Source organism: Vespa velutina, chromosome 23 (assembly GCF_912470025.1).
Source record: "Vespa velutina chromosome 23, iVesVel2.1, whole genome shotgun sequence".
NCBI lineage: Eukaryota > Metazoa > Arthropoda > Insecta > Hymenoptera > Vespidae > Vespa > Vespa velutina.
In genome coordinates, this window is record NC_062210.1 from 3,264,205 (window position 1) to 3,290,397 (window position 26,193).

The 26,193-nt window shown below is 28.5% G+C and overlaps 5 protein-coding genes across 13 annotated transcripts; 3 read left to right on the forward strand and 2 right to left on the reverse strand.

The window, feature by feature from the left end:
- Positions 1–654: 654 nt before the first annotated feature.
- Positions 655–4,269, reverse strand: LOC124956779 (dipeptidase 1-like). Of its 4 annotated transcripts, XM_047513017.1 has the most exons (9): positions 3,728–4,154; positions 3,163–3,371; positions 2,780–2,906; positions 2,163–2,331; positions 1,670–2,107; positions 1,330–1,588; positions 1,130–1,214; positions 972–1,047; positions 655–889 (listed from the first exon to the last, which is right to left on the reverse strand). In XM_047513017.1, exons 2-9 carry the CDS (start codon positions 3,244–3,246, stop codon positions 655–657), a joined length of 1,473 nt encoding a protein of 490 aa, XP_047368973.1. In that variant the 5' UTR covers positions 3,247–3,371; positions 3,728–4,154. The 4 variants fall into 4 exon arrangements, 3 of the variants coding, with proteins under 3 accessions (XP_047368973.1, XP_047368972.1, XP_047368974.1); XM_047513016.1 differs by having other exon boundaries at positions 3,163–4,154; XR_007103363.1 differs by having other exon boundaries at positions 825–889; positions 1,313–1,588; positions 3,163–4,269.
- LOC124956781 (glutamic acid-rich protein-like) lies at positions 3,741–7,475 on the forward strand. 2 transcript variants are annotated; one of them, XM_047513022.1, is made up of 5 exons: positions 3,741–3,977; positions 4,783–5,040; positions 5,123–5,263; positions 5,361–5,485; positions 5,557–7,475. In XM_047513022.1, the coding sequence occupies exons 1-5, from the start codon at positions 3,870–3,872 to the stop codon at positions 5,573–5,575; spliced, it is 651 nt and encodes a 216-aa protein (XP_047368978.1). In that variant the 5' UTR covers positions 3,741–3,869; the 3' UTR covers positions 5,576–7,475. The 2 variants fall into 2 exon arrangements, with proteins under 2 accessions (XP_047368978.1, XP_047368977.1); XM_047513021.1 differs by having other exon boundaries at positions 3,742–3,977; positions 5,576–7,475.
- On the reverse strand, positions 6,561–22,175 carry LOC124956776. Of its 3 annotated transcripts, XM_047513011.1 has the most exons (6): positions 11,603–11,829; positions 11,472–11,485; positions 11,037–11,328; positions 10,592–10,890; positions 9,600–9,824; positions 6,561–9,524 (listed from the first exon to the last, which is right to left on the reverse strand). In XM_047513011.1, the coding sequence occupies exons 2-6, from the start codon at positions 11,479–11,481 to the stop codon at positions 8,458–8,460; spliced, it is 1,893 nt and encodes a 630-aa protein (XP_047368967.1). In that variant the 5' UTR covers positions 11,482–11,485; positions 11,603–11,829; the 3' UTR covers positions 6,561–8,457. The 3 variants fall into 3 exon arrangements, with proteins under 3 accessions (XP_047368967.1, XP_047368969.1, XP_047368968.1); XM_047513013.1 differs by lacking the exons at positions 11,472–11,485; positions 11,603–11,829 and adding an exon at positions 21,599–22,175; XM_047513012.1 differs by lacking the exon at positions 11,472–11,485 and having other exon boundaries at positions 11,603–11,825.
- On the forward strand, positions 7,709–24,796 carry LOC124956773 (dynein axonemal heavy chain 7-like). 3 transcript variants are annotated; one of them, XM_047513004.1, is made up of 3 exons: positions 7,709–12,088; positions 13,673–24,104; positions 24,620–24,796. In XM_047513004.1, exons 1-2 carry the CDS (start codon positions 12,064–12,066, stop codon positions 23,680–23,682), a joined length of 10,035 nt encoding a protein of 3,344 aa, XP_047368960.1. In that variant the 5' UTR covers positions 7,709–12,063; the 3' UTR covers positions 23,683–24,104; positions 24,620–24,796. The 3 variants fall into 3 exon arrangements, with proteins under 3 accessions (XP_047368960.1, XP_047368959.1, XP_047368958.1); XM_047513003.1 differs by having other exon boundaries at positions 7,709–11,947; XM_047513002.1 differs by having other exon boundaries at positions 7,709–24,104.
- LOC124956836 (NSFL1 cofactor p47) lies at positions 24,130–26,138 on the forward strand. The gene is made up of 5 exons (XM_047513142.1): positions 24,130–24,231; positions 24,620–25,055; positions 25,275–25,560; positions 25,647–25,850; positions 26,009–26,138. The coding sequence occupies exons 1-5, from the start codon at positions 24,130–24,132 to the stop codon at positions 26,136–26,138; spliced, it is 1,158 nt and encodes a 385-aa protein (XP_047369098.1).
- The last annotated feature ends 55 nt before the right edge of the window (positions 26,139–26,193 follow it).

A 26,193-nucleotide genomic window follows, 5' to 3' on the forward strand; every position in this document is an offset into this window, starting at 1 on the left:
AACGTATAAAATTAGTTAATAAAGGCAGTAGGTTCCAAATGTTACGATTTGATTGGCCGTATACATTCGACAATTTTCTTTAATCTTAGGAGCGTAGGCCGTTAACACGTGCATCCTCATTTTGGCAACTCCTTTGTGATAGTAAAACTCTCCGTTATTACTTAACTCGTTTCTGACTCAGGATAAATAAACTTATCACTAGAATTTTTATCAGAATGCATAGGTCAAAAAGAAAATGACGAGTCACGCGAAGAGGAAATACATTGTCTCGATATACAAAAATTTTAATCAAATGGAACAGTGTGATTTATAATAGCCTGATAACACACTTTATTAAAAAATATCAAATAGTCGAGGCCAGGTACACCCTATTCCAATGATCGTGTTAAGCGTTAAGGACATTTCCGGAAAGGCTTCCCCTTCTCAAAACGATTTCGCAATATCGCTATGAACACAAATGTTCGACAAAAATAGCCGACGTTTCTTTCCTCGTAGGAATATAAAATATTTCATATCGATGCTATGAAATAAAAAAAAATTATCGTAAAGAAAAGAAAACAATTCCTTTATAACATTATCCTAACAAAATCCATTAAACTGGATTGTTATTTATAAAAAACAAAAATAAGTCATCAAAATTAATTGGAATTACAATTAAGCATCTATACTTATACAATTAAAAGAATCTTCTATGAGTTCTTGTGGTATCCATTCTTCAGCCGGAGATTGATGTAATACAACAATAGCATGATTTTCTACTTCCTTCAAAACACGTAATAAATTTCCACCGACTAATTTCTTTATATCCGAAGCGGACCACAGTCTATCCCTTGTTAATTCTGCCAATAACAATGGATATCCGGAAACATCTGGAAGTTCTGTAGGTGGACTGGAAGAAGCAACGACAAATGTATCAATGTGCTTTAATTAGTCGAAAATATTACCGAAACAAATTTAAACGTTTCGTAAACCTTAGGATTCCATCGTAACCGGCTCCTAGGCCAACGTGATTAACGCCAGCTATTCGGCGTATATAATTTATGTGAGCTAAAAGGAAAAGATATTAGTAAAGTAAGAAATTAGTTCATTACTAATAAATTAACTATTGCATAATAAATAATTATCTAACCTATAACGTCGTGCATGGAAGCCTTATCTCCACAGCTAAGGTATGCACTGTCGAAACTAACCATGACCAATCCACCATTAACGGACTTGAAACATTAATAGAGTTAATAATATTAATGATATAAACTCGGGTTTATTGGCGAAATAATTAATTATCAGCTAATTAACGATATTAAACAAATACCTATAGCCGATAGTTACCAAATTTCGAAGTACGTCGTCTGGTACATTGCTAGATGAATTACAAAGAGATCTGGCAGCGCTATGCGAAAATATAACAGGTGCCTTTGTTATAGATAATGCATCTTTCATAGTCCTGATCGAAGCGTGAGAAAGATCAACGAGCATTCCCAATCGATTTAATTCCCTGACAACAGCTTTTCCAAAACTCGAAAGCCCATCGCTCTGAAAATCTGCAGGAGCTACTCTATCTGGATCTTCGACGGAACAGGAGTCTGCCCTAGTATCGGTAAAAAAGAAATTTTTAATTTATTAATTTCCTGATGATTACGTGATCCTTTTCTCCATGGCGTAAACTTACCAGGGTGTATTACATTTGTGTGTCAAGGTCATATAACGTGCACCAAGACGATAGAAACTCCGAAGTACCGCCATAGAAGTACCGATACTGTGACCTCCCTCGATCCCTACTAAACTAGCGATAACCCCGTCCTTGTGAGCCTTTTCGAGTTCGCCACTCGTCGTTACCAGTCTTATTTTCGTCGAATATTTCGAAGTGAGTCTTCGAACGACATCAATTTGTTCGAGAGTAAGTTGCACCGCATCTAGAAATTGAGCCTCGCAAGGGACGTATGCTGACCAAAATTGTGCGCCTACGATACCTTGACGTAAACGTACAAGATCGGTTTGCCATTGAGGGCCCCAAGTAGAGTTCCTTGAAACGTCTTCGTCGAACGGAAAATCTTGCAGTTTCGTATTTCCTCGATGTTTTCGTAAGTTCCAAGCGAAGTCGTTGTGACTAAAGAAAATATATAATTGTCAACCCATCTCAATTTTTTTTTTTTTTTGCATACCCATCGATCAATGGAACTTCTGAAAGCATTCTCCGAACAACCTGCAATCTTGCTTCTAGAAGATGAGAACTCCGAAGTTCCAATCCCAATGGTAATCCTACGGCGACGACTAAAGCGCATCCAAAAAAAAAGATTCCTACCGTAATTATCCATCGTCTCATGCTACGTCCTGTTGAGGAAACAAAAAAATGTTAAACGTAAAAGATAACTGTAACTTTCGAAATATGTTGAAAATCATTCTTCGTCGATAGCTTCCCATAGGAAAAAGGCAATCAAGCGCGTAACATTATTCTTACATGAAATTACCATAACGGTGACTCGAAGATTCCTTTTATCTTTCGTTACTTTCAGCTAAATTTCCTCGTCAGCATTGTTTTCGCAATTGAGTAATTCGTCGAACCGTAAATAGAAATCATATCAAATCAAGATATTCTTTCTTAACCGTTACGCCAGTTTTTCGTGGATTTTTTTACAGCGACAATCCACTAAATGAAAATCTTACCGGCGGGCTTAATACAAAGCAATGTGCTACGTCGTGCAAATCAAAACTCAGTGATGTGCAAAATAAGTAAAAAGATTGGTCCAACTGATTGATAATATTCATTACCAAGACTTACCATTTTCTCTCGAAGCATCTTTGTTTTTATCTAATGAAGTCGAAACATTTGGCTCCTTAACGTGATGTAAAGCATCGCCATTAGGTAATTTTCTCATAAGTTCTGGAGAAGAAAGTTGTAAGCAAGTCTAAAAAAAAATACAAAAATAATAGATCCTTTTTAATAACATCCTAAAATTTTATGAAAATTTATCTATAATTATCATTCACTTTTAACGAAAGAATTATAGTATAATTTCTATAGTACATACATATTATAAGAGTCAAACATTATTATTGTATAAAATTGAAAAGCAAAAATGATAATGATAATACGATGATAGTAATCGACCGGCATAGGAAGACTATTGAATAGCATAACCAATATCTGTTTATTTGCTCTACCTCTAATATATCAACGTCCTTTCGAGTTGGTGGTGGTGAACGATACAACATTCCATCTTTACTGAGTCCATATAGCTCGAACATCTTTTTCTTAATTTATTATTTCTGATAAAATCCACTGGTTACTGTAGTAAACATTAACGGGTGCGTTAGGATGTAATACGGACGAACGCATGCGCCAACTTTTATATCGACCCGGGCTAGAAAACCTTTCAAAACGAAAATCATATGAAACGTTTGCAATTTCATCGTATCTTATATATATAATGGAAATCATACTGTATAAACATTATTTGTCATTTATATCGTTGTGCCTATGTATACGTGCAAGACAATGTACATAAAAATGATAGAAAATCGTTAGGTATAAATAATGAAAGATATTAGAAGAAAAATTAATGATTATATAAAAGATGAAAATGAAAGCATTAAAAATAAATCATGAATAACTTAAATAAGTATGTAACGAGAAAAGGAAAGTGAAATGAAATTGAAAAAAGGCGCGGAAAGTGAATGAAACAATTGAACTTCCGATATGCGCGGAAGTAACTGCGCGTGAAAGTACTTCTCGGTGCCGCCGCGACGCCATATTGTTTGCGGTGTAAGTGCACGTCGTTCAACGGTTTGCTCCTAGTCGGTCGTTTTTTTCTTCCTTCGTTTGGTGAGCCCCGTCGGGATTTCTTACGAAAATTTCGCGCAAAAGCAACATGAAAAAAACCAAGGATGTGTCGGACGAGGACGAATATTCAGCGGACGATCCAGAAGAAGTAGAAGGAGCTTCGGAGGAAGAGTGGACTCCAGAGGCAGGAGCTGAGGTAAACCCACGCTACCGGAAACTTTTTCATCTTTTACGACTTATATCTATTACTTTACGCCTTGACTTATTCTATTTATTTTACTTTATATCACTTCTTAGTCGATCCAACAATGTTATCGATTAAAAAATAATAATCGACTCTTCCTCATTTGCGATCGAACAATCGTCACAAACGGTCGAGAATTTCTTAATAAATTGTGAGAATCCTCCTAAGAAACATCACTCGAAGAAATCATTATCTTTCTTTCTAATTGTTCGAGATCAAAGATTATCATTTTTTTATATAATAAATATTCAATCATCGAGCTTTGTAAAAAGCTATTGCTTTTATAAGCATTCGATATGAACAGAAAAACACTTGGATGAAAGTTTTAGGTACACGTTAGAAACGTATCAAAATCTCATAACTCATGTTGTATTTAAATAAAACTTTTAATCGAGTGAACGTGCTGTGATAATTCTTGAAAATTTATTACTATTATTCAAATATAAACTCGATCGATTTTTATAATGCGCTAGGAAGGTGTTGCTAGATCGTATTCTTCTAAGTTAAATCGTTTGTTTTCTATATTTTGACTATGTTTGTGCGGCCATCATTGCCGGCCGGTCAGTGGCGCCGGCAGTAAATTTTTTAAACGCGCGAATCTAATGTCGACCTTTATCACGATAAGTATATTGATATTTCGATCAAATTTTTATTAATATTAATATTTATTTCCTAACTATATATGATTTATAATTTTTTATACCAAAAAATTATCAATCTTGACAGAATATTTTATAATATTTATATTCCTTTTTAGAGTGCTACAAAAAAAAGACCACAAAGAGAAGCTGCTAAAAAAAGACAACATTCGGAAGAGGAAGAAGAAGATGAGGAAGAGGAGGATGAGGAAGAAGACGACGAGGAAGACGACGAATCCGATTCAGATGCAGAAAAAAAACCCAAAAGGAAAAGACGTTCTAAGAAAGAAGAGGATGATAAAGAAGAAGATGAAGAAGAAGATTCTGATGATAATAGTTTCAATGAATCATCAGGGGAAACGCCAAAAGATTACACAGTATGTTAAAATTTATTATAGTATGTTATACGCAGAATGTAATATTAAAATTATGTCAAGTAATTATAATATATAATTATAGTCTGGAGCATTTGTCGTCGCAAAAGCTGATATCGGAGGAAATAAAGATCCAACTTTGTGGAGGATAGATGGGAAAGCATTACTTCAAAAATTCTTACCTTTTAAAGAAGATGGAAAAACATTGTACAAAAGTACCTCCACGGTATGTATATATATTTATTGATAAAGTAATTACTTAAAAATATATTCTATGTTTATATAATTCATTTAAGCTATAAATGTACATTTAATCTTTCTAGTATTCTGGGTGGTCAGTCAGCAACAAAGACAAATATTTAGCAGCACAGGTAACTTTCAAAGTGCAAAATAGAACAGAAACAATTGTGGAACTTCATCTTGATCAACAACAGCAAGAAGTTGTAAAGTTAGTGGATTAATTTTTTTATATAAGATCACATTTTTATTTATTTATTTATTTAAAAGACTCCCTTAAAGAAGAGAATTTCTGTTTTAGGGAGGAAAAAGAAGATTAAATGTAGTTTGAGTTTTGCTATTATTTGTTTATATATGGTTTAAGGTATATTAAGGATGAATACCTCTACATCCACATATACATATGAATGAAAATACAGAAAGCGTCATAGATGTCATCCTCCTAAATACTACAGTCAATATGAAATGATGCATGCCAATACCAAGTCTGTAATAGCACATTTTATATTGTCTGCAGACTTTGGCAAGGCAGTAATTATCACGCTCTATGTATAAACATTACATGTATGCACGAACATGAAGCAGTAATGTAGCAGGTTTATATTTAAATTTAAGATCGGGTGAACCATGGATCCAACGTTATCGTAATGAGTGGCTTTAGGCATAGTGAATGTGATTCTACCAAAAAATACCTGTGTACTGCGATGAAAAAGTGCAGATATCTATGATTCTGCGTTTTCATGGAAATGTTTGATAACATAATATGTAAAGTAAAACTAAATGGGATTTTATGCCTATGACAAAAACTAATTGTTTAAAAAATATGTATAATTTGTTTTTAGGAAAACATGATTATTTTTTTGACATCAATGAAGATCATGATTTAAAAAAAAAATCTTAAACTCAGTGGTCATTTACATGACTGCATTTAATAATAAAGTAAAACATCCGGTAATTAAATAGTCCACTTTTGTTTTCCACCCAAGTTACAAGGTGCTACTTACGCAAATGAATCTCATTATTTTCCGTTATCGATTATAGTTTAATAACTTCTCATTGTGGCCCAACATAAACATTACTATATGTTTTTAGATTAATATCCATTGCTTTGACATAATCCACAATGAATATCAGCATTAATAATAATTTTTATTACGGAAACGATTGATTCAAATTCTTAATTCATCGAATAAGAAAATCGTAATTTTATGGAGTCTATCTGATCGTGATTAATAGAAACATTTCACGGATGCAAGTTATAAACTAACGTACATTGAAAAAGAGAATTGCATAAAGAAAATCTTATAGTAGATCTTTATTTAGTTTTCCCATATTTATACATTATATCTTTTTTCTACAGTGCTCTTAATACATCTTTTATTTTATTTCATAACTAAACTAAAATTTTTTAAATTATCTCCATTGTGCTTCTTTATTTCGTAGGCAGATTGAAAAATGTAATAAATCATCACAATTTCAAACGAAGTGACACCTTTAAAAAGGTAAATGCATGAATATCCTTCACAGAAGGAAAATAGCATTTACAATTAATCTTGATTTACATTTTATATATATATATATATATATATATATATATATATATATATATATGTATATATATAAAATTAGTAAATCTTCTGATGATAAAAGCAAAATTGGTCTTTATAGAAAAAAAAAAAAATAATAAAAAAAAACATCAGTAAAGATATAAATTTTGCAAGAATATTTAATATCGTGTACTTAACATCTTATCATGAGCCCCATATATCTTAATAAAAATGAATAATGTTATGTAATTTATGGCGTTTTTTCGTGTAAAAATATAGGGAAGAACATATATCATGTTTTCCAATACTATTAAAATAAGAATGTAAATATGCTAGGTGAATCAAGAAATAATTCTTGCACATACAGTTCTTATATTGCTCAAGTATAATTTATAATTTTGATTGTCAATGTAGAATAGAATAAAAGTTACATAATCTTATTAACAAGTATAAAACGTGAATATAAAACCGTTTAATCATCCTATTTTATTCTGTACGTAAGCATAATTGTGTTTATATATCATATTAAATCGTAATATGAAATATAATTTAATTAAAAAAAAAATCAAGTATGATCGACATTAACTGAACCAATAGATTATACATTAGTAAGGAAGATTATAAATGAATGTAAGCAAACGTGTGTTTTGAATATTAAAAGAAAAAGCGTATAAAAAGATTGCATTGCATATATACATATGCTACTATATATATAGTAGCATTGATTTGACATAAATTAGTGTATATTTAAAGAATCAACAAAAGACTGGAATTTTTGGTCCTTTGTTTTTATTTTATATAACTAATATATCAGTTATATCAAATTAATTTTTTTTTGTAATGTGACATTAAAACCTTCATATTAAATAATTACATATATAAAATCCTTTTGTGCATATATTTAATAATAACAAATATAAACTTAAATAAAATTTTAATGAATTAAAAAAACAATTTATAATTTATTAGTGTCGATTAAAAATATTAAAAATTTTTAATAATAATAACTATTGTATACACTAAAACACAAATGTTATATTGAGACATTGTCGCTCTAAAATCATGACTTACGAAAATATTTAACAATATCCATATTTTGAAAATATTGGATAATAAAGCAATATATCTTTTCCTATTTATCCACAGCCCCATATTAAAATAATAACATTTAAAAAATAAAACACTGCTACATATCGCGTATATATACGTACAATGTACGTAATCGGTATCGCGAAGATATATATTTCTTTTTCTTTTTTTTTTTTTTTTTTGTTTTTGAAAGATATTTGTATATACATTGCATGTACATGTATTTTTGCACATAAAAATAGGCAAATAATAGGCCTATAACATTTTCTATATATTCAGATTTTAGCACGTTTATTGCTGACAATTCAACTAACTTTTTAGCAAACTAATCTATCTTAGTTATTCTCTATTAGATTGTAGCCTCTTATTTCTATTATCTATAAAAAAAGATTTCGTAAAGTATTTAGAAAAAAGGATTTAAAAATATCTTAGATTGCTTCCTACAATATATTATTGTTTGTTGTTTATATGCTGTTAAATAATTATCATCTATTAAACAATTAATACCCGCTAAAAATTCATTTAAATAGATCTTTCGATTATACTATCAAAAACCAGGTTCCATTCTGACAGATAAAACATTATTTAACATATCACGGATTTCTGCCATTTCTATTCTGCTTTTTGCTACAATATCCTCTAATTTTTTATTTTCTTGCATTATTTTTTCTACTTTCTCCCAGCATTTACTATCATCGAATTGACAGCAACAATCTGCATGCATGTCTTCAGTTCTATAAATATGATCTATTTTTTCTTTGCAATCGCAAGTTCGATTTTTCTTTTTACAACATTTATCTTTTGTCTTTAATAAAGTCGTTGTAGATGTACTTGAGGTATTTGTGCTTACACTTGGAGAATATTTATAAGTATTAAATGGACCGTAATTTTCGTTGGTCTTTTCTGTACTTAAACACTCGTCTTCATCTGTAGATTCTACAGTAGAATTTAATTTTTTAATGTTTATTATTTTTTCTGATGTTGCATATGAATCAAATGATAGATCAGATTCAGATTCTTTATCTTGCGATGCTTTAGATATTAGGTTTGAACTATAGAAACTTTCTGCATCCAATTCATTTACCCTTGCTTGACGTTTCAAACCTCTTCTTTTATCTAATAAACTTTCATTAATTTGGTTTTTCATGATTATACTATCACTAAATCTTCTACCATCTGGGATGATATTATTCTCTCCTAAATTAACTTCATTATATCCTTCACTAGCACGTCGAGTACCAACATGTTTAGAGAAAATATTGCCATCTTTCTCTGTTATAATAGCAATTGATTTGGAGTGCTCTTTTTCTCTAGTTTTATATTTCATATTAAGAGTTACTTGGTCATCGAAATAATTACTTGATAATTCGTCAGTTCCAAAAAATTCTGTACTATCATTAAATTGATCAGATAAATTCCTCTTGATAGATTCATCTGATTTATTAATAGATGTTTTTTCTGGCTTTATATGCATTTCCTTTAATTCTCTTAATTTAGAAATATCGTTAATAGTACAATGATCATTCACCTTTTCATGTGATGTTGTTTTTTTTGTATTTGGTAAGCATATCTCAATTAAATCACCATTATGTCCAAAAGCAAAAGACTTTTGTCCTTAAATATGTATAATAAAATAAAGTAGAAAATAATTTAAAGAAGAAGATGATACATCAATATATTTTATCTTACCAATAATCATGCGCTTATTACGCATATCGGGGCTTTTTGATCGTGGCTGGTCCAAAAATTGTCTATTGTCCGGTGATAATACGGAATGTCTGGGTTGTGGATATATTTTGTTATATTGTTCATAAGGATTGTATATTGCATAAGCATCCATTTCATGTGATTCGTGCTCGCGTAATCGTTCCATAATTTTTTGGACTATTTCAGATGGTGCTACATATGGCGAACCTTATAAAATATCACAAAGCATTATTAGTAAAAAATATTTCATATGATATATTACAAATCAACGAATTATTAATTCTATTTGAATCAAAAAAAAAAAAAAAAGAAAAGCAGAAACTCCACTCATTTTGAACTATAATTTTCAAAAGGAAATCTTTAATTTAAAAATAATTTATGATTTGTTTGTAGGTAATTACATCTATCTTGCAAACACTGTTATAATTAATGTTAAATGAATTCCTATAGATATTTCTATTACATATAATTGTTCTTATATATAAACTCATGCATTTTGAAATATATATTAACAAAAATATGTAGAATAAGCTTCATTTAATTATAAACACACACATGTAACAAAAACTTGCATGTAGAATAAACCAATATTTGCAATATTAATATACCTTACAAAGAAAAGAGAGTAAGTAACAATTATAAATCAATGTTTTTATACATGCTATGACTTTCGTATATAACAAATTAAAAAAAGATGTTCATGTTTTTGCAGCAAATAAATGTAGTTGCACATTGCATTCATTAAACTTACAAATGTACTGGACCCAGAATGTCTGCGATGTAAAATACTTGTATTCATACTTAATGTGCCATCGCTTCCTATAAAGTATCAGTTACATAGTACAACACTACAATATTATGTTAAGTTTTTGTTCATATTATAAACTTTGGATAATATTGTAGGTTTATCCTATTAAGGATTGTAACATATAGTTTATCTAAAAAGATATATACACTATGAAACTTTCGCTTACCTGTTAGACCCCTGTATCCCAAAGATACGGAATCAAATGATTCACTTGTTTCTTGTTGCTGTTTAACAAAGTCGTTTATAGCAATTCCTTTTAATTTTGATGGTTGTAAAAACCTTTTAGGTATACGAGATAATGGACCACTTTCCTGAGGACTATTGGAACAACCACCAAATCCAAGACTAAGTAAAACTGCTTCAGGATCTGCTTTTCTCAGTTCTAATAAACTTTCTATACTACTGCAATGGCTACTATCTGATTGAAAACTTTGGTCTCGTGCAAGTCTACCATGAGGAAGAGAACTATAATACAAATATATCATTTTTATATCTATACAACTTGAGAAAAAAATTTTATTAAAAAATGTCATGCTTTATACATTCACAAACATATTATTGATTTTGTTTAATGTATGTGCATATATATATACACTTGTTAAAATATTTACCTAGGTATTTTAGTAGACATATTGACTGCTGATGAGCCAGGCACATTTATAGGAGCTGATACAGTCATAGTAGGAATCTTGGAATAGTTTCCCTTTAAAACTGGAATGTCTTTAGCTGGTGTAGGTATTACCGAAGTGCTAGACTTAACGTCAATTGAGATAGGTACACTTGATTTTATAGGTGATGGTATAGAATCAACCCATTGTTGAACTGGGCTATTACGACGTCTCATTTCCCACATTCCACGTAGCCAATCAGTTACTCTTACAATTGTTTCTTTTCCTATACTTTCTAAAAATATATAATTCCTCAAAAACTTATTATAAAGCATTCAATTATTTGTCAATAATAGTATATGAAGATAATTGCAATTACAATACAAATTGTAAATAACATTTTAATATGTTAAAAAATCTAATTGTGTCAAAATATACCTGGGTCCATATCCCTTAGGCAGCATGAGTAATACGCAAATTTATTATAAAAAAAAAGAAACACAAAATTTTGATATGTTCGACATGAATATTGGATGAAAAAAGTGATATATCAATAATTATAAAATTACCTTGATATTATAGTATATACACGTTACATTATTTTAAAAAATTGGCGTGCTCTTTATGGCATATCTATAAACTTTGTTAGGCCATCTAAATGATTTGCGTCGTGCATAGTGACTGAGCTTATAACAGCCACTTGTTAATATACATATATATATATATGTGTGCGTGTATATATACATATATAGTGTGACCGCACATCATATATGCAGACTGCATACATATATGGTCTACATATATATGCCTCAATCTGTATGTACGTTTTCAATCAATTTGCGCAACTTTCATGTAACGTCACAACATGGTGACTTTATTTGGTAGTACTTTCTTTCAGTTTATGTCTCGAATAAGTAAGAACGTAATAAAATAAAATAACAAAACAAACAAATTTTTATTCATTAATTAAATTTTATTTATTTTATCGTTTAGTCATGAAATTAATAGTAAGAATGTAAAATAGAATGTTATGAAGAAGAGGGGTTGTATCTATGGTAACAAAACAATGGTTATATTTTATTCAATATTTGTAACTAGTGTTACAGAATTTTGAACTATGGATTCTTTTCCTAAAAAATTTAAAAACGACATATTAGTTTTAATACCAAAAAAACATAGAAAAAAATATTCTAAGCTAATCAGTCGTATTTTTCATGAAATTGAAATTACATATATGAAAGAAAAACAAAGTTTAGGAATTAAAAATGCTGTGTACGTTGAGAAGGATCATTGTCAAAAATTAATAACTAATTTTGACAATTATAAATTATACAAAGACAAATTTATAAAAAATCGTAGTATTCTTATGAAAAAATATTTTCTTTCTCATCAAATAATAAGAAATATCGTTGAAACAGCACAGTTAAAACTTCCAAAAATTATTTGTGATCTTAAGAAATATCAACATTATAAAATTATAACCTTATCTCAATTGCAAAGTATATGTATCAAGGAAATTAATAGGAATGCTTTATTTATAACAAATACTTTTTATAATGAAACATATAAAGCTGTAATAGATGCAAAAACATTAAAAAATATGTCTATAAAACGTTTAATACATTTTTTACAGTGTGTAACAAATGTCTTTTCACAGCAGATTATATTAATAATGATAAAGTCAATTGATAATATAATAAATCTTATGGATAGTAAATATAGCTGACCAAAAATCGAAATTAAGCTTATATATGAAAACAATCAGATTATTTTAAAACCAAATGCAAAAGATTTATTTTATACATTCCATGATATTCTTTCAAATATTGAAAATATTGCTCAAGAATTGATTCCATTTGAAAAATGTTTCAACATAAATACAAATCATGAATATATTAAAATAAAATTACCAGAATGGTTTGTTAAAAGTTCTTATAATAAATTACAAATGAGACTGGAAAATATGCTTAGACCAATAATGAATGATCTTACTACTATTATTAATCAATTTGGTATTATATGTGATGGTACAAATGTAAAAGAAACAATTCAATTATTAATTTCACAAAAGTTAGATTTTGATGTCTGTCTAGCTGAAATAAAAAAATATAGTATGCATCGTGATGTTGCAAAATCAATGGTAACAAACGTGTATTATGATATAGGTCAATTAAATCAAGAACCTGTAAAAGAAGCATTAATAAAATATTGCTCTGAAATAATAGACATACTTACAAAGGAATTGCTAAACTATCATCTAACATACAATCAACTTATTTGTTCTGAATTTGAAAATCTTAAAGCAAAAGCTTTAAATGTACCCAAAGATGCAAAGAGATTAACTAAATTAATTGATTATATGTTACATGATTCAAAAGTCTTGGTAAAGGAATTAAAAGAAAGAATACATAAATCAACAAAAATGTTAAGTATTATTTTAGAAATAACTACATTAACAGATGATCATATGAGAATAAATAAAGACACTATCAGATGGTTGAATCTAATAGAACCCATATTTGCACAAAGTAATATTATATGTGAGGCAATTAAAAGTGATTTTGAAGATGACCTCCAAAAGCGTATAAATACTTTAAATGTTGAAGTAGATAATCTCTTTCCATCTCTTATGATTTTAGATAATATGGATGATATTAAGAAAGTTGAAGAATATTCTGAACATTATGATGATCTTATCAGAAAAGTCAAAGAAATAGAGGATCAAGTTATTACAATTAATGGAGAAGAATCGTCTTTTAAATTTCCAGAAACTGAATTTCCAAGAGTAGTTGAATTAAAAGAGATAGTTAATCCATTTTATTGTCTTGTTAATGTTATTCGTCAATGGCAGAGAGATAATTCTATATGGTTGAATGGACCTTTTGAGTACTTGAATCCTGATGTGATTAAGGAAAAGACTTTATATTATTTTATAAAAATTACAGAGATGAATAAACAATTCAAGTCGCGAATTAAAATGGATGTTACATCAAATAAATCATTTAAGTTTTCTGGAATCACAGATGATCCAGACCCTATGCAACAACCTGCTCCACTGAAACTATCATGGCAAGCACTTAATGATATCCAACAATTTAAAGCATATTTGCCACTTGTTATGTGCGTATGTAATCCTGCACTCAAGGAACAACATTGGAAAGAAATGTCTATTATATCACAATTTGATCTTACCCCAAATGCTGGAACAACACTTCAGAAAATTATTAATTTTAATCTAATAGAAGATATAAAGAAATATGAAATCATAAGTACAAAGGCTACTAAAGAACTTTATCTTTATCAACAATTGATAGAAATGCAACAAATGTGGTATACAATTTCATTTGAAATAATTTATAGCGACAAGACCGAATTGTTTGTATTTAAAAAACAAGATGATATAGACAGTCTTCTTGAAGATCATTTCTTAAAAATAGAAGAAATGAGAGCATCTCACTTTGTTGAATCTATATTCAAACCTCTTAAAGATTTTCATTTTTCTCTCAAAAAGATACAAGAAATAATAATACTTTGGTTTGACGTACAGAAATATAAAATTTCTGTAAGTTCAATATTTCATTGCCAAGCAATAGAAACTTATTTTTTCCAAGAAAATTCTTTATATAGAGAAGTGAATAAAACATTGGAAAATATTCAAAACAGAATTTCAGAAAATGCTACTTTTCATACCATACAGAATGATTCTGATATATTAAATAATTTACACGATGCAAATATTAAAATGGATCAAATAATGAAAAGTCTTCATAATTATTTAGATGGCAAAAGATTAGACTTTGAAAGATTCTTTTTTCTATCAAATATAGAAATTCAAAATATATTATTTGAATCAGATAATACTGATAAATTGCAGTTATGTTTACAAAAGTGTTTTCCTGGTATCAAAAAATTAAAATTTGATAAAACTTGTAATATCTATTCCATTTTGGGAGACTGCAATGAGAGCCTTCAACTTAATACAAATATTACAATATTAAATGGTGAAGAAAAATGGTTATGTACTTTACAAAAGGTATTAAAAGATACAATTTATGAGAATTTACAAGAATGTTATTTGCATTTTGAAGAAAAGGATATATGTGATTGGATTAAAAATGTACCAAGTATGGTAATAATTTGTATTTCTCGTATTTATTGGACCTCTCTAGTTCAAAGTTGTTACTTACCTTTTAACTTATTATTATTAAAAACAGTTTACAAAAAGTATTCTGAATTATTTACCAGTTTATCTGATCAAGTTAAAAATAATATAATGCATCAAGAAAGAAAAATTTTAATGTCATTAATAATTATAACTGCTAATTATGAAGAAATTATTAAATTATTATTAGAAAACAATGTTAATTCTTCTACTGACTTTAACTGGTTCGCACAAATGCGTTATTACTGGACTGAAAGTGATATAAAAACTTCATTATGTAATGCTACAGTAAATTACGGCTATGAGTATAATTATTATCAACAACATTTAGTGAGTACACCATTAACTGATAGATGTCTTCGTACATTAATGGAAGCTTACAGTTATCATTTATATGGAGCTATTATTGGATCAGTGGCAACTGGCAAAACAGAAACTATTAAGTATTTAATAAATTCTCTTGCAATGCCTTATTACATATTAAACATGAATGAAAGATTTACTTACAAATCTATACTATATGTGCTGAAAGGACTTATTTCTTGTGGAACATGGATTTGTTTTAAAAACTTTGATAAATTGGAGTTAAGTGTACTATCTGCAGTTACACAAACAATCGAGAATGTTCATCAAGTAACATCAACGAATTTGAAATCTGTAATGTTTGAAGGAACCAAATTAAATTTAAATCCAAATGGAAATATTTGCATTATTACGAATATGCAGCATACTAAATATTATGAATTACCGGATAATTTGAAAATACTTTTTCGCACAATTTCTATGATAAAACCAGATCTCAATCAAATAATAGAAATAGAACTTTTAGCATCTGGTTTCTGCAATGGAAGAGAGCTCGCAACAAAACTGATTGTAATTTATAAATTGTTATCAGAACAATTATTAGATAGATCCCATTATAAATTTAACATGTGCTCAATGAAAACAATTATTAAGACGGCAAGAATGTTAAAAATTCATTTTCAAACAGAAGACGAAAATGTTTTATTGCTACGTTCAGTAATTGATATAATTTTACCGATATTATATAGTGAAGATATAATAATTTTCCAAAATATAATACATAGTACATTTCCTTGCACTAAGTTACCATCTCTCAATAATGATACAGTTTTAATGGCTTTAGAAAATGTATGCAAATCAAGATCTCTGCATTTTCATGAAATACTGAAATTAAAATGTTTACAAATATTTGAATTAATGCATATTCAACATGCTCTTATACTTGTTGGTGGTCCACTTACAGGAAAAACAGAAATGTTACAGATTCTTGCAGATACTTTTTTATTATTACATAAATGGAAAGATAATAATGGTGCAGAAGTTACGCTAGAGATTATAAATCCAGGAGTCATTAACAGCAATCAATTATTTGGCCAGTACAAGAGAGAATTGAGTTTATGGGAGGATGGTTTATGTTCTAAAATATTCCGTATTTTTGCAACAAATACTTCATCAGATAAAAAGTGGTTGATATTTGATGGATCCTTGAATGATGTATGGGTTGAAAATTTGTATACTGTAATAGATAGCAATAAAATGCTTCATTTAATTTCTGGAGAAAGGATTTTGATGACACAAACAATGTCTATAATATTTGAAACTGTAGATTTGGCAAATGTATCTCCAGTTATTGTATCACATTGTGGTATGATTTACATTGAACCACAATCTATTGGATGGAAATCATATATATTATCTCATATAAGTAAAAATCAAATGTATAATAAGTACGAAAAAATAATGTATTCATTATTAAACTGGTCATTAGATGCTTGTCTTCAATTCGTACATTTGAATTGCAAAATGACAATAAATGTAGGAGAATTACATCTTGTGACATCAACATTAAATTTATTTGAAATGTATTTACTAGAGGCTTGTAATGAACAGTTAGAAAGAAAAGAAAATTTAGATCATTTTGTCATATGGTCACAAGTAGCTTTAATATTATCTTTAGTATGGGTACTTGGAGGAAATTCATGCACAGCTTTTCAAATAAAATTTAATGAATTCTGTATTGCACTTTGGAATGATGCTCACAATAAATATCCACGTCCAGAAGAAATTAAGCATTATGATATTGTTTTGCCTACTGAAGGATTGATACAAGATAATTTATATATTTTTAAAGGTGTAGGTAATTGGAAACATTACAATGATTTATTGAAAGGTGAGACAATAACAGATATGTGCAATTTTGATCAAAAGTACGTTCCAACTCTTAATTCTATTAAGTATAGTCATTTATTTCTTACACATATCAAGTATTGCAAGCCTTTTCTTATTTGCAGTAATACTACAACAGGTAAAACTGTTCTTTTACAGAACTTGTTAAAAAATAAATTATCAAAGCACAAATATTTAACAAATACTTTTAATTTTTCTTCTCTTATAACTGCAGAAAAAGCAAAGTATTTATTTTTATCATATTTAAGTAGAATTAAAAGAAGATACTATGCTTTACCAAAAGATAAATATTGTATAAACTTGATAGATGATTTAAATCTAAATACTGATACAAATATGGATTCAAAGTCTGTATTAGAATTAATACGACAATATTTTAATTATGGGTATTGGTATGACACAAAAATATTTGAAAAAATCTTCATTACCAATATTAACTTTTTATTAACAATAACTACTGGTCATGACAAACATAATATTTGTCCTAGATTTATGCGACATTTTAATGTTTACACATTGCCTGAACTTACGACAGATAACATTTATAAAATATTTTCTAATATGCTTTTAACTAATTTAAAAAATAATCTTTTTAGCACAGATGTATTAAATAATGTAACAAGTATAACAAATGCTACAATTGATGTCTACAACTCAATATTTAACATCTTGCGTCCAATACCTGCCAAAGTGCAGTATTTATTTAATATCAGAGATATATACAGAGTGATAAGTGGTTGTAGTCTTATCCAAAAAGAATCGGTAGATACAAAAATTATATTCATTCGTTTGTGGGTACATGAAACGCTGCGTGTATTCGGTGATCGGATTTTAGACGATGATGATAAAGAGATTTTATATCAAAGTATAAAAGAAGCTGTGAAAAAATATTTTAAAGATTCGTTTGAGTCTGCTTTTGATCATTTGTCCAAATTTGAGGATAACAAAATTACAAAAGATAGTTTAAAATACCTTCTATTCGGTAATTTTATGGAATCCGAGAAAACTTCACCAAAGTATAAAAAATATGAAGAAATAAGTTCTTTAGAAATATTGAAAGATACAATTATATCTTATATGAAGGATTATAATAATACCGATAATGAAAAAATTGATATTGTAATAACACAACAAATTTTGATAAATCTAGTACAAGTTTGTAGAATATTGGCAATGCCCGGTGGAAGTGCAATAATTATTTCTACCGTTAGATCTGGTAAAAGATCAATAACTAAACTTGCTAGTTATATACAACTGGATCAAAAATTTTTTGAGCCTACTACGGATTCATATTATAATCTTAATATTTGGAGAGAAGATTTAAAAGAAATATTACGTACATGTGGAGAATCTCAAAAAGATTGTACATTTTATCTTACAGATAGACAGATGAAGAATATTTTCCTTCAAGATATTAATAGTTTATTACATACTGGTGAAATACCTGACTTATTTTCAAGTGAAGAAAAACTTAATATCATAGCAGCAACACGTATACACGCTCAAAAAGGTGATCCAAATGCAGAAATGGATATTTCTGCTGTAATGGATTATTTTATACAGCAATGTAAAAATAATTTACATTTTGTACTTGGCTTTAGTCCAATCAATAATACAATGAGAAGATATTTTTATTTATATCCTAATTTAATTAAGTATTGTACAATAAATTGTTATGATACATGGCCAGAGGATACTCTTGTTGAAATAGCTAGAATTCATATAGAAACCACACATATTCCAAATAATATAAAAGATAGTGTAATAAAAGCTTGCATAAATTTTCATAATGATGCAAAAATAAATAGCTTAATGTACTTAAAGGATAATGGAATACCAATGTATGTTACAAACTCAGCTTTTTTACATATTGTAAAGTTATATACACATTTAATGGCTAAGAAGCAGGAGCAAATTACTACTAGCAGAAATAGATATATGATAGGTTTAGAACAACTTGAAATAGCAGCAAAACAAGTAGAAAAAATGAGTATGACATTAACAATTCTAAAACCTGAATTAGAACTATCTGCTCAAAGAACTATAAAGACAATGAGAGAAGTTGAAAATGAAAATTTAACTGTAGAGAAGGCTACAATCCTTATAAAAAAAGAAGAAGGAATTGCCAATAAAAAGGCAGATATTGCTGGAGCTCTCAAATCTGAATGTGAAGCTGATCTTGCAGTAGCTATTCCTATTCTTGAAGATGCTGTTTTAGCTTTAAATACATTAAAACCAACTGACATTACTTTAGTCAAAGCTATGAAAAATCCTCCTGATACTGTAAAGTTAGTGATGGCTGCAGTTTGTGTTATGTTAGGCATAACACCAGATCGAATCGTTGATTCTATTAGTGGAAAAAAAATTACAGATTATTGGGGTCCAAGTAAACGTATTTTAGGAGATATGAATTTCTTACAAAATTTGAAAGATTATAATAAAGATAATATACCACCTACTGTTATACAAATTGTTAAAAATGTTTACATGACTGATAAAAATTTTGTACCTCATATTGTTGCTAAAGCATCAAGTGCTGCAGAAGGACTTTGTAAATGGGTAAGAGCAATGGTGTCTTATAATGAAATTGCTAAAGTAGTAGCTCCAAAAAAAGAGAAATTAGCAACAGCTCAGAAAGAATGTGATGAAGCAGAAGCATTTTTAAATGAAAAACGTCGAACTCTTTCGAATTTAAATATAAAATTGGCTACTCTGAACAATAGCCTCCAAGATACTTTACAGAAAAAATTAAAATTAGAAGAAGAAGTAAATAACTGTACAAAGAAATTGCAAAAAGCAGAAAATTTGATTGCAAGTCTTGGAAGTGAAAAAGAACGTTGGTTACAATTTGTATGTAATCTTCAATTAAATTATGATAATTTGGCTGGGGATATGATACTTTCTTCTGGGATAATAGCTTACATGGCTCCATATAACATCAAATATAGAGATAAAATGATAGAGAAGTGGATCAAGCTTTTACAAATTTTAAAATTACCATATTCTAAATCTTATGATTTTGTGAATATACTTGGAGTGGAATTTAAAATAAGTTCATGGTATCTTAATGGCTTATCTAAAAACAGATTTTCCACAGAGAATGCTATTATTATGGAGAACTCAAAATTATGGCCTTTATTCATTGATACTCAGAATCAAGCTAATAATTGGATTAAAGAAATAGAGAAAAAAAATGGCCTTAAAGTTATAAAATTCACAGATTCTGACTACATGTCCATCATACAGTATAATATTGAAAATGGTAATCCAATTTTGTTAGAAAATATTGAAGAAGAACTTGAAGTTGCTATAGATTCACTTTTGTTAAAAAATATTTATAAAAATGGCGATGATTGGTATTTAAAAATTGGTCGAACTATTACAAAATATTCACTCAATTTTAGATTGTATGTCACAACAAGATTATCTAATCCACATTATTTACCTCATGTATATAATAAACTTATTGTAATAGATTTTTCTCTTTCTTGTGATGCTCTTCAAGATAAACTTTTAGATATAATTATTGGAAAGGAAAGATTAGAACTTCAAGAACAATTTGAGAATATTTGGATAGAAGATGCTATCAATAGGGAAGCTCTTAAATCACAAGAAGATAAAATTTTAAGTACATTATCATCTACTAGTGTAAATATTATAGAAGATGAGAAAGCTATACAAATATTGGATTCTTCTAAGACACTTTCTTTGGAAATAATAAGAAAACAAGAACAAGCTGAAGTGATGAAAAATAAAATAAATATGGTTCGAAGTACTTATATGCAATATACTAAATTTTGTGCTGGATTATTTACAACACTTAATTCATTATCAAATTTAAATCATATGTATCGCTTTTCATTCAAATGGTTTATCCAATTATTTACACGATCCATCCAAGGATCAAACAAAAATATTCCTCTTGAGAAACGATTGAAATTATTAAAATTTTCATTTACACAAAATCTTCATTCGAGTGTCTGTAGATCTTTGTTTGAAAAACACAAACTCGTTTATTCGTTTTTACTATGTTCTAAAATTTTATTAGACAATAAGCAAACAACAGAAAAAGAAATTAATTTCTTTTCTGTCACAGATATAGAATATCCTAATTTTTCAAATTTATATAAAGCACCAGTTTGGTTACCAACAAAGTTGTGGAACAAAATTTGTTATATAAATGATAACTTACCCAATTTTCATGGTCTTGCACAGGATATTTCTTCTAATGATATAGCTTGGAAAATATATTGGACCTCAGATCATTTAGAAACTCGAACATTACCAGATCCATGGAATAAAACGTTAGGCCCATTTCAAAATTTAATATTAGCTAAAATTACAGAGCCAGATAAGATTATTTATCATATAATATATTTTGTGGAGAATTATTTGGGAAAAATGTTTAACTACTCATCTCAATATACAATGTCACAGTCGTATGCAGAATCTAGTTGCCTTCATCCGCTTTTATTTATTTTACCAAGCTACTCTTTGCCTCTTTCTTTTCTTTCTGCTTATGCAAGTACCATTGGCTATTCATCAAAATATATTTCTCTTTCTATGAAAGACACACAGCAAAAAAAAGCAGAAATGCTTATTAAAAAAGCACAAAAAGATGGTGGATGGGTATTTCTTCAAAATTGTCATCTTGCTGTTCCATGGTTATTTCAATTAGAAAAAATTTGTGAAAATTTTAATGCATCAAACACATGTTTAACTTTTCGATTATGGCTATCCAGTTATTCTATTAATGAATTCCCTATAAGTATTTTACAAAACAGTATAAAGTTAACATTAGATGATCCAATGAATATTAAAGAAAATTTATTGAGATCTTTTCAATCAAAGTCTATAAAGAATAAAAATATTTTTGATTGCTGTCCTGGAAAAGAAAAAATATTCACAAAATTTCTCTATGAACTGTGTTTCTTCCATATAGTTATCAAGGAAAAAAATAAGTTTGGGCTGCAGGGTTGGAATATTCCATATGATTTTGATTATTCCGACTTTGAAACATCCATTTTGCAATTACAAGATTTAATAAACAAGCATGAACATGTACCAATTGAAGCAATATCATATTTTATTGGTGAATGTAATTATGGTGGAAAAATCATGAACAAATTTGATCAAAGATGTATGAATTATCTCTTAAATTATTATTGCAATGATAATATAACATATTCACAATACTTCTTTTCTAACAATCCAAAATATCTATTGCCTCGAAAATGTGAATATAATGAGATAATAAAACATATACAAAATATGTCAATAGATCATTCTGCTGAAGTATTTGGAACGGATGAAAATGCTATTGCTATAAGAGATGCTAAAGAAACTGCAGAATTTATTACATATATGTCTTTAATGAGTTCTGTGATCTCATCAAAGACCGATGAATTTATAGAACCAGATAAACTAACTATTATCGATAACATTGAAGCCGAAATATCAAATATATGCATCGTTGAAAATGTAGAAAAAATTCATCATTCTACACTTTCAAATCCATTGAATATCGTTTTAATATATGAAATTGAATTAATTAATAAAACATTAATTGAAATGGAAAGAACATTGGCAGATTTGAGATCAGCATTTAATGGTGATATTATATTAAGCAATTACTTGGAAGAATTGTGGAAATTAATATACAATGGCCAAATTCCATATACCTGGAAAAAAATATCCAATAATATGGAAGCTATAAACCTTTCTGAATTTATTAGTTATTTATTAAAGAAAAGAAACTTTATCAAAGATTGGATTAAAAATGAGCGTCCTTATTTGATACATTTTGGTGCATTATCATATTGCAAAATGTTCTTTTCCGTATCAAAACTTATGTTTTCGAGAAAACATAATGTTCCTATTAAAAAGATTTACTCAGCTTTCAAAATATTAGCAATTTATGAACCATCTAAAATTGAACAGAGATTTAATGATAATTTTTTCATTTACGGATTATATTTAATCGGTGCACAATGGGATTCGCAAAAAATGACATTAACAAATAGTGTACCTGGTACGTATCGTTACGAAATGCCCATCATTTGTCTTAAATTTGTCACGAAAGAAATAATATTAGAAAACGTGTATAAATGTCCTGTGTACACTATTTGCATGGAAAATAACATTAAAAAGTCAAATGCGAATTTTACACATTCCGATCAAATGCAAAGTTCGCATATTCATATTATGACTATACCTTTAAAAACCAACATATGCGTTGCACATTGGATAAGACGTGGTACAGCATTGTATCGTTAAATTTAGTAATTACTAATGTAAATTAATTATAATTGTAAATTATATCGAAATACACTGAAATGAACAAACGAATGCTCTTTAAGAAAGTCACATATAAATATATACAATATCAATCATTTTTTAAATTTAGTAAAACCTTAAAAATTATCTATAATAAATTTGTAAAACGTTATTTAAAAAAAAAAAAAAAAAAAAAAAAAAAAATAATGTAAAAGTATGCGATATGGTGAAGTTGAAATTTCAAATATTTCGCAAATTTTATCCGCGCGGTAACATCCGGTTCACGTTTATCTAGACAAAAGGAATGACAGTAGCAGTTTAAGGCCGAGAGAAAAAATTTTGTTGTTAGATCTACAGAATTCATAGAGCGAAATTAAATAGAGATACATCGATCGACAAGAAAGGAAGCAGTCATACATTGTGTGAGTGATTTAATAATCGTATATCATGCCGAACCACGACGAGTTGGTTTCGCAATTTACAGATGTAACTGGTGTTGAACCAGAAAGAGCACAATTTTACCTTGAGTCATCTGCTTGGCAGCTCGAGGTGAGATTGCATTTTTTCTTGTAAATTTTGTCTCGGATTATTTAATATTGTTTATTATATTACGTTGCTTATATATCTACATCAATTTCATATAACCTTCAATCTATAACTTCGAATATTACTCAAATCTATAGATACAATTTTAATAAAAAGTGGTTTTATATCTGTATTCTTTATTATTTTTATTTATTATATTATTGAAAATTATCAATAATATAATAAATTCTTAAGAAAAACGATCGTATAAAGATATTTTTAGTAAATATAATTATCATATTTTTTATTAATATTAATATTATTTAATATCCTTTGTTGTACAGATGTAGTTAACAACAAAACTTAAATTTTCATTTTAACTTACATCTGATATTGTATAATACGATTATAGGTTGCACTTGCAAGCTTTTATGAAAACGATGAGCCTCCTACATTGGTAAATGAATCTGTCGAAAGAGCCGTACAAGAAGAAGATATAGAAGATAGTTCAAAGAATATAGTGAAACATAAAGAAGCTAGCACAATGGATAAAAATACAGCTAAAAATAAATCCAAACCAAAACCAAAATTTAGTACAATAAGTGATTTACAAAATAGAGATAGTAGTTCGGAAGAAGAAGAAGGACAAGCCTTCTATGCTGGTGGATCTGAACACAGTGGTCAACAGGTACTTGGTCCAGGGAAAAAAAATGATATCATAAGCGATATGTTTAAATCGTGTCAAGAACAATCTATTTCTATAGAACCTAGAACAAGTGGACAACAAAGACCAAATACATTCAGTGGTACTGGTTATAAATTAGGACAAACTAATTCAGATACAGAAGGTATATACAAATTTTCTGTGCATATACATGTGCATATATAAAACTAATCTACTTTATTATGGACAAATTATATGAATTATCTGTTACTTTGTATAAATAATATTTCATCTCTTTGTGGTATTAATTAGTTAACACAATTTAACATTATATATCATTAATACTTCAGTAAAATATATGAGAAGTAAATGAATAATTTTTAAACATAAAATGTATTTTCAGTTGTGTCAGGAGCACAGTCCAATCAACAATCTAATACTGGTCTTATTACACTGAAATTATGGCGCGATGGTTTTACTATAAACGATCGTGAAATTCGCCCATATAGTGATCCAGAAAATAGAGAATTTTTAGCTGCTATCAAGCGAGGAGAAATTCCTGCAGAAATTCGACAAGAAGTTCAAGATGCAGAATTACGACTAGATATGGAAGATCATCATCATGAAGAATATGTTCCTCCAAAAACAAAAGTTAAAGCTTTTACTGGGAAAGGGCATATGTTGGGAAGGTATCACATATTTCGTTTTATAATTAATAATTAGCAATAACATTTAGTAACATAATAAAATACATATTTACATCAAATATTTACAGTCCATCTCCAGCTACTGTTGGTATGACAATTCCAACTGATCCAGCAGATCAAGCAGCCAATGAATCACAAGCAAAAAAGCAATTAAATTTAGATACAGCTAAACCGATCACTACAATACAAATTCGACTTGCAGATGGAAGTAGTGTACGAGCGCAATTCAATTTAACTCATACCATAAGTGACCTGAGAAGATATATAACAACGTATCCTTTAATATTGTATATATGACTGATATAACGTTGTACGTGAGCGTACGCGTATGTGTAATATTTAATATATATATATTTAAAATGCAGCTCTATAAAAAAAGAATATGCTTTTAGATAAAAAAATACATTTTCCTTTACTATTGTGCTTTTAGTATGAGGCCTCAATATGCCATGAGAGATTTCAGTTTATTAACTATGTATCCAACTAAGGAATTAACAGAGGATAAAACAATTGAAGAAACGGGTTTAAAAAATGCAACCATAATGCAACGACTAAAATAAGCTTTCCTATGACTTTAGTTAATAAAATTCAGAAAATGTAATAACTAGGTGGTAA

Excerpts from the sequence above, each read along its gene's own strand:
- LOC124956836 (XM_047513142.1), top strand. The coding sequence starts at position 24,130 with ATGCCGAACCACGACGAGTTGGTTTCGCAATTTACAGATGTAACTGGT. Across the intron at positions 24,232-24,619 it reads CATCTGCTTGGCAGCTCGAG|GTTGCACTTGCAAGCTTTTA; the intron begins GTGAGATTGCAT and ends ATACGATTATAG. Across the intron at positions 25,561-25,646 it reads AAAGGGCATATGTTGGGAAG|TCCATCTCCAGCTACTGTTG; the intron begins GTATCACATATT and ends AAATATTTACAG.
- LOC124956773 (XM_047513002.1), top strand. The coding sequence starts at position 12,982 with ATGAGACTGGAAAATATGCTTAGACCAATAATGAATGATCTTACTACT.
- LOC124956776 (XM_047513011.1), bottom strand. Across the intron at positions 10,891-11,036 it reads ATGTCTACTAAAATACCTAG|TTCTCTTCCTCATGGTAGAC; the intron begins GTAAATATTTTA and ends TTTGTATTATAG. Across the intron at positions 9,825-10,591 it reads GGGATACAGGGGTCTAACAG|GTTCGCCATATGTAGCACCA; the intron begins GTAAGCGAAAGT and ends ATATTTTATAAG.
- LOC124956781 (XM_047513022.1), top strand. The coding sequence starts at position 3,870 with ATGAAAAAAACCAAGGATGTGTCGGACGAGGACGAATATTCAGCGGAC. Across the intron at positions 5,041-5,122 it reads AAACGCCAAAAGATTACACA|TCTGGAGCATTTGTCGTCGC; the intron begins GTATGTTAAAAT and ends ATATAATTATAG. Across the intron at positions 5,264-5,360 it reads TGTACAAAAGTACCTCCACG|TATTCTGGGTGGTCAGTCAG; the intron begins GTATGTATATAT and ends TAATCTTTCTAG.
- LOC124956779 (XM_047513017.1), bottom strand. The coding sequence starts at position 3,246 with ATGTTCGAGCTATATGGACTCAGTAAAGATGGAATGTTGTATCGTTCA. Across the intron at positions 2,108-2,162 it reads GAAGTTCCATTGATCGATGG|TCACAACGACTTCGCTTGGA; the intron begins GTATGCAAAAAA and ends TATTTTCTTTAG. Across the intron at positions 890-971 it reads GGTTACGATGGAATCCTAAG|TCCACCTACAGAACTTCCAG; the intron begins GTTTACGAAACG and ends TGCTTCTTCCAG.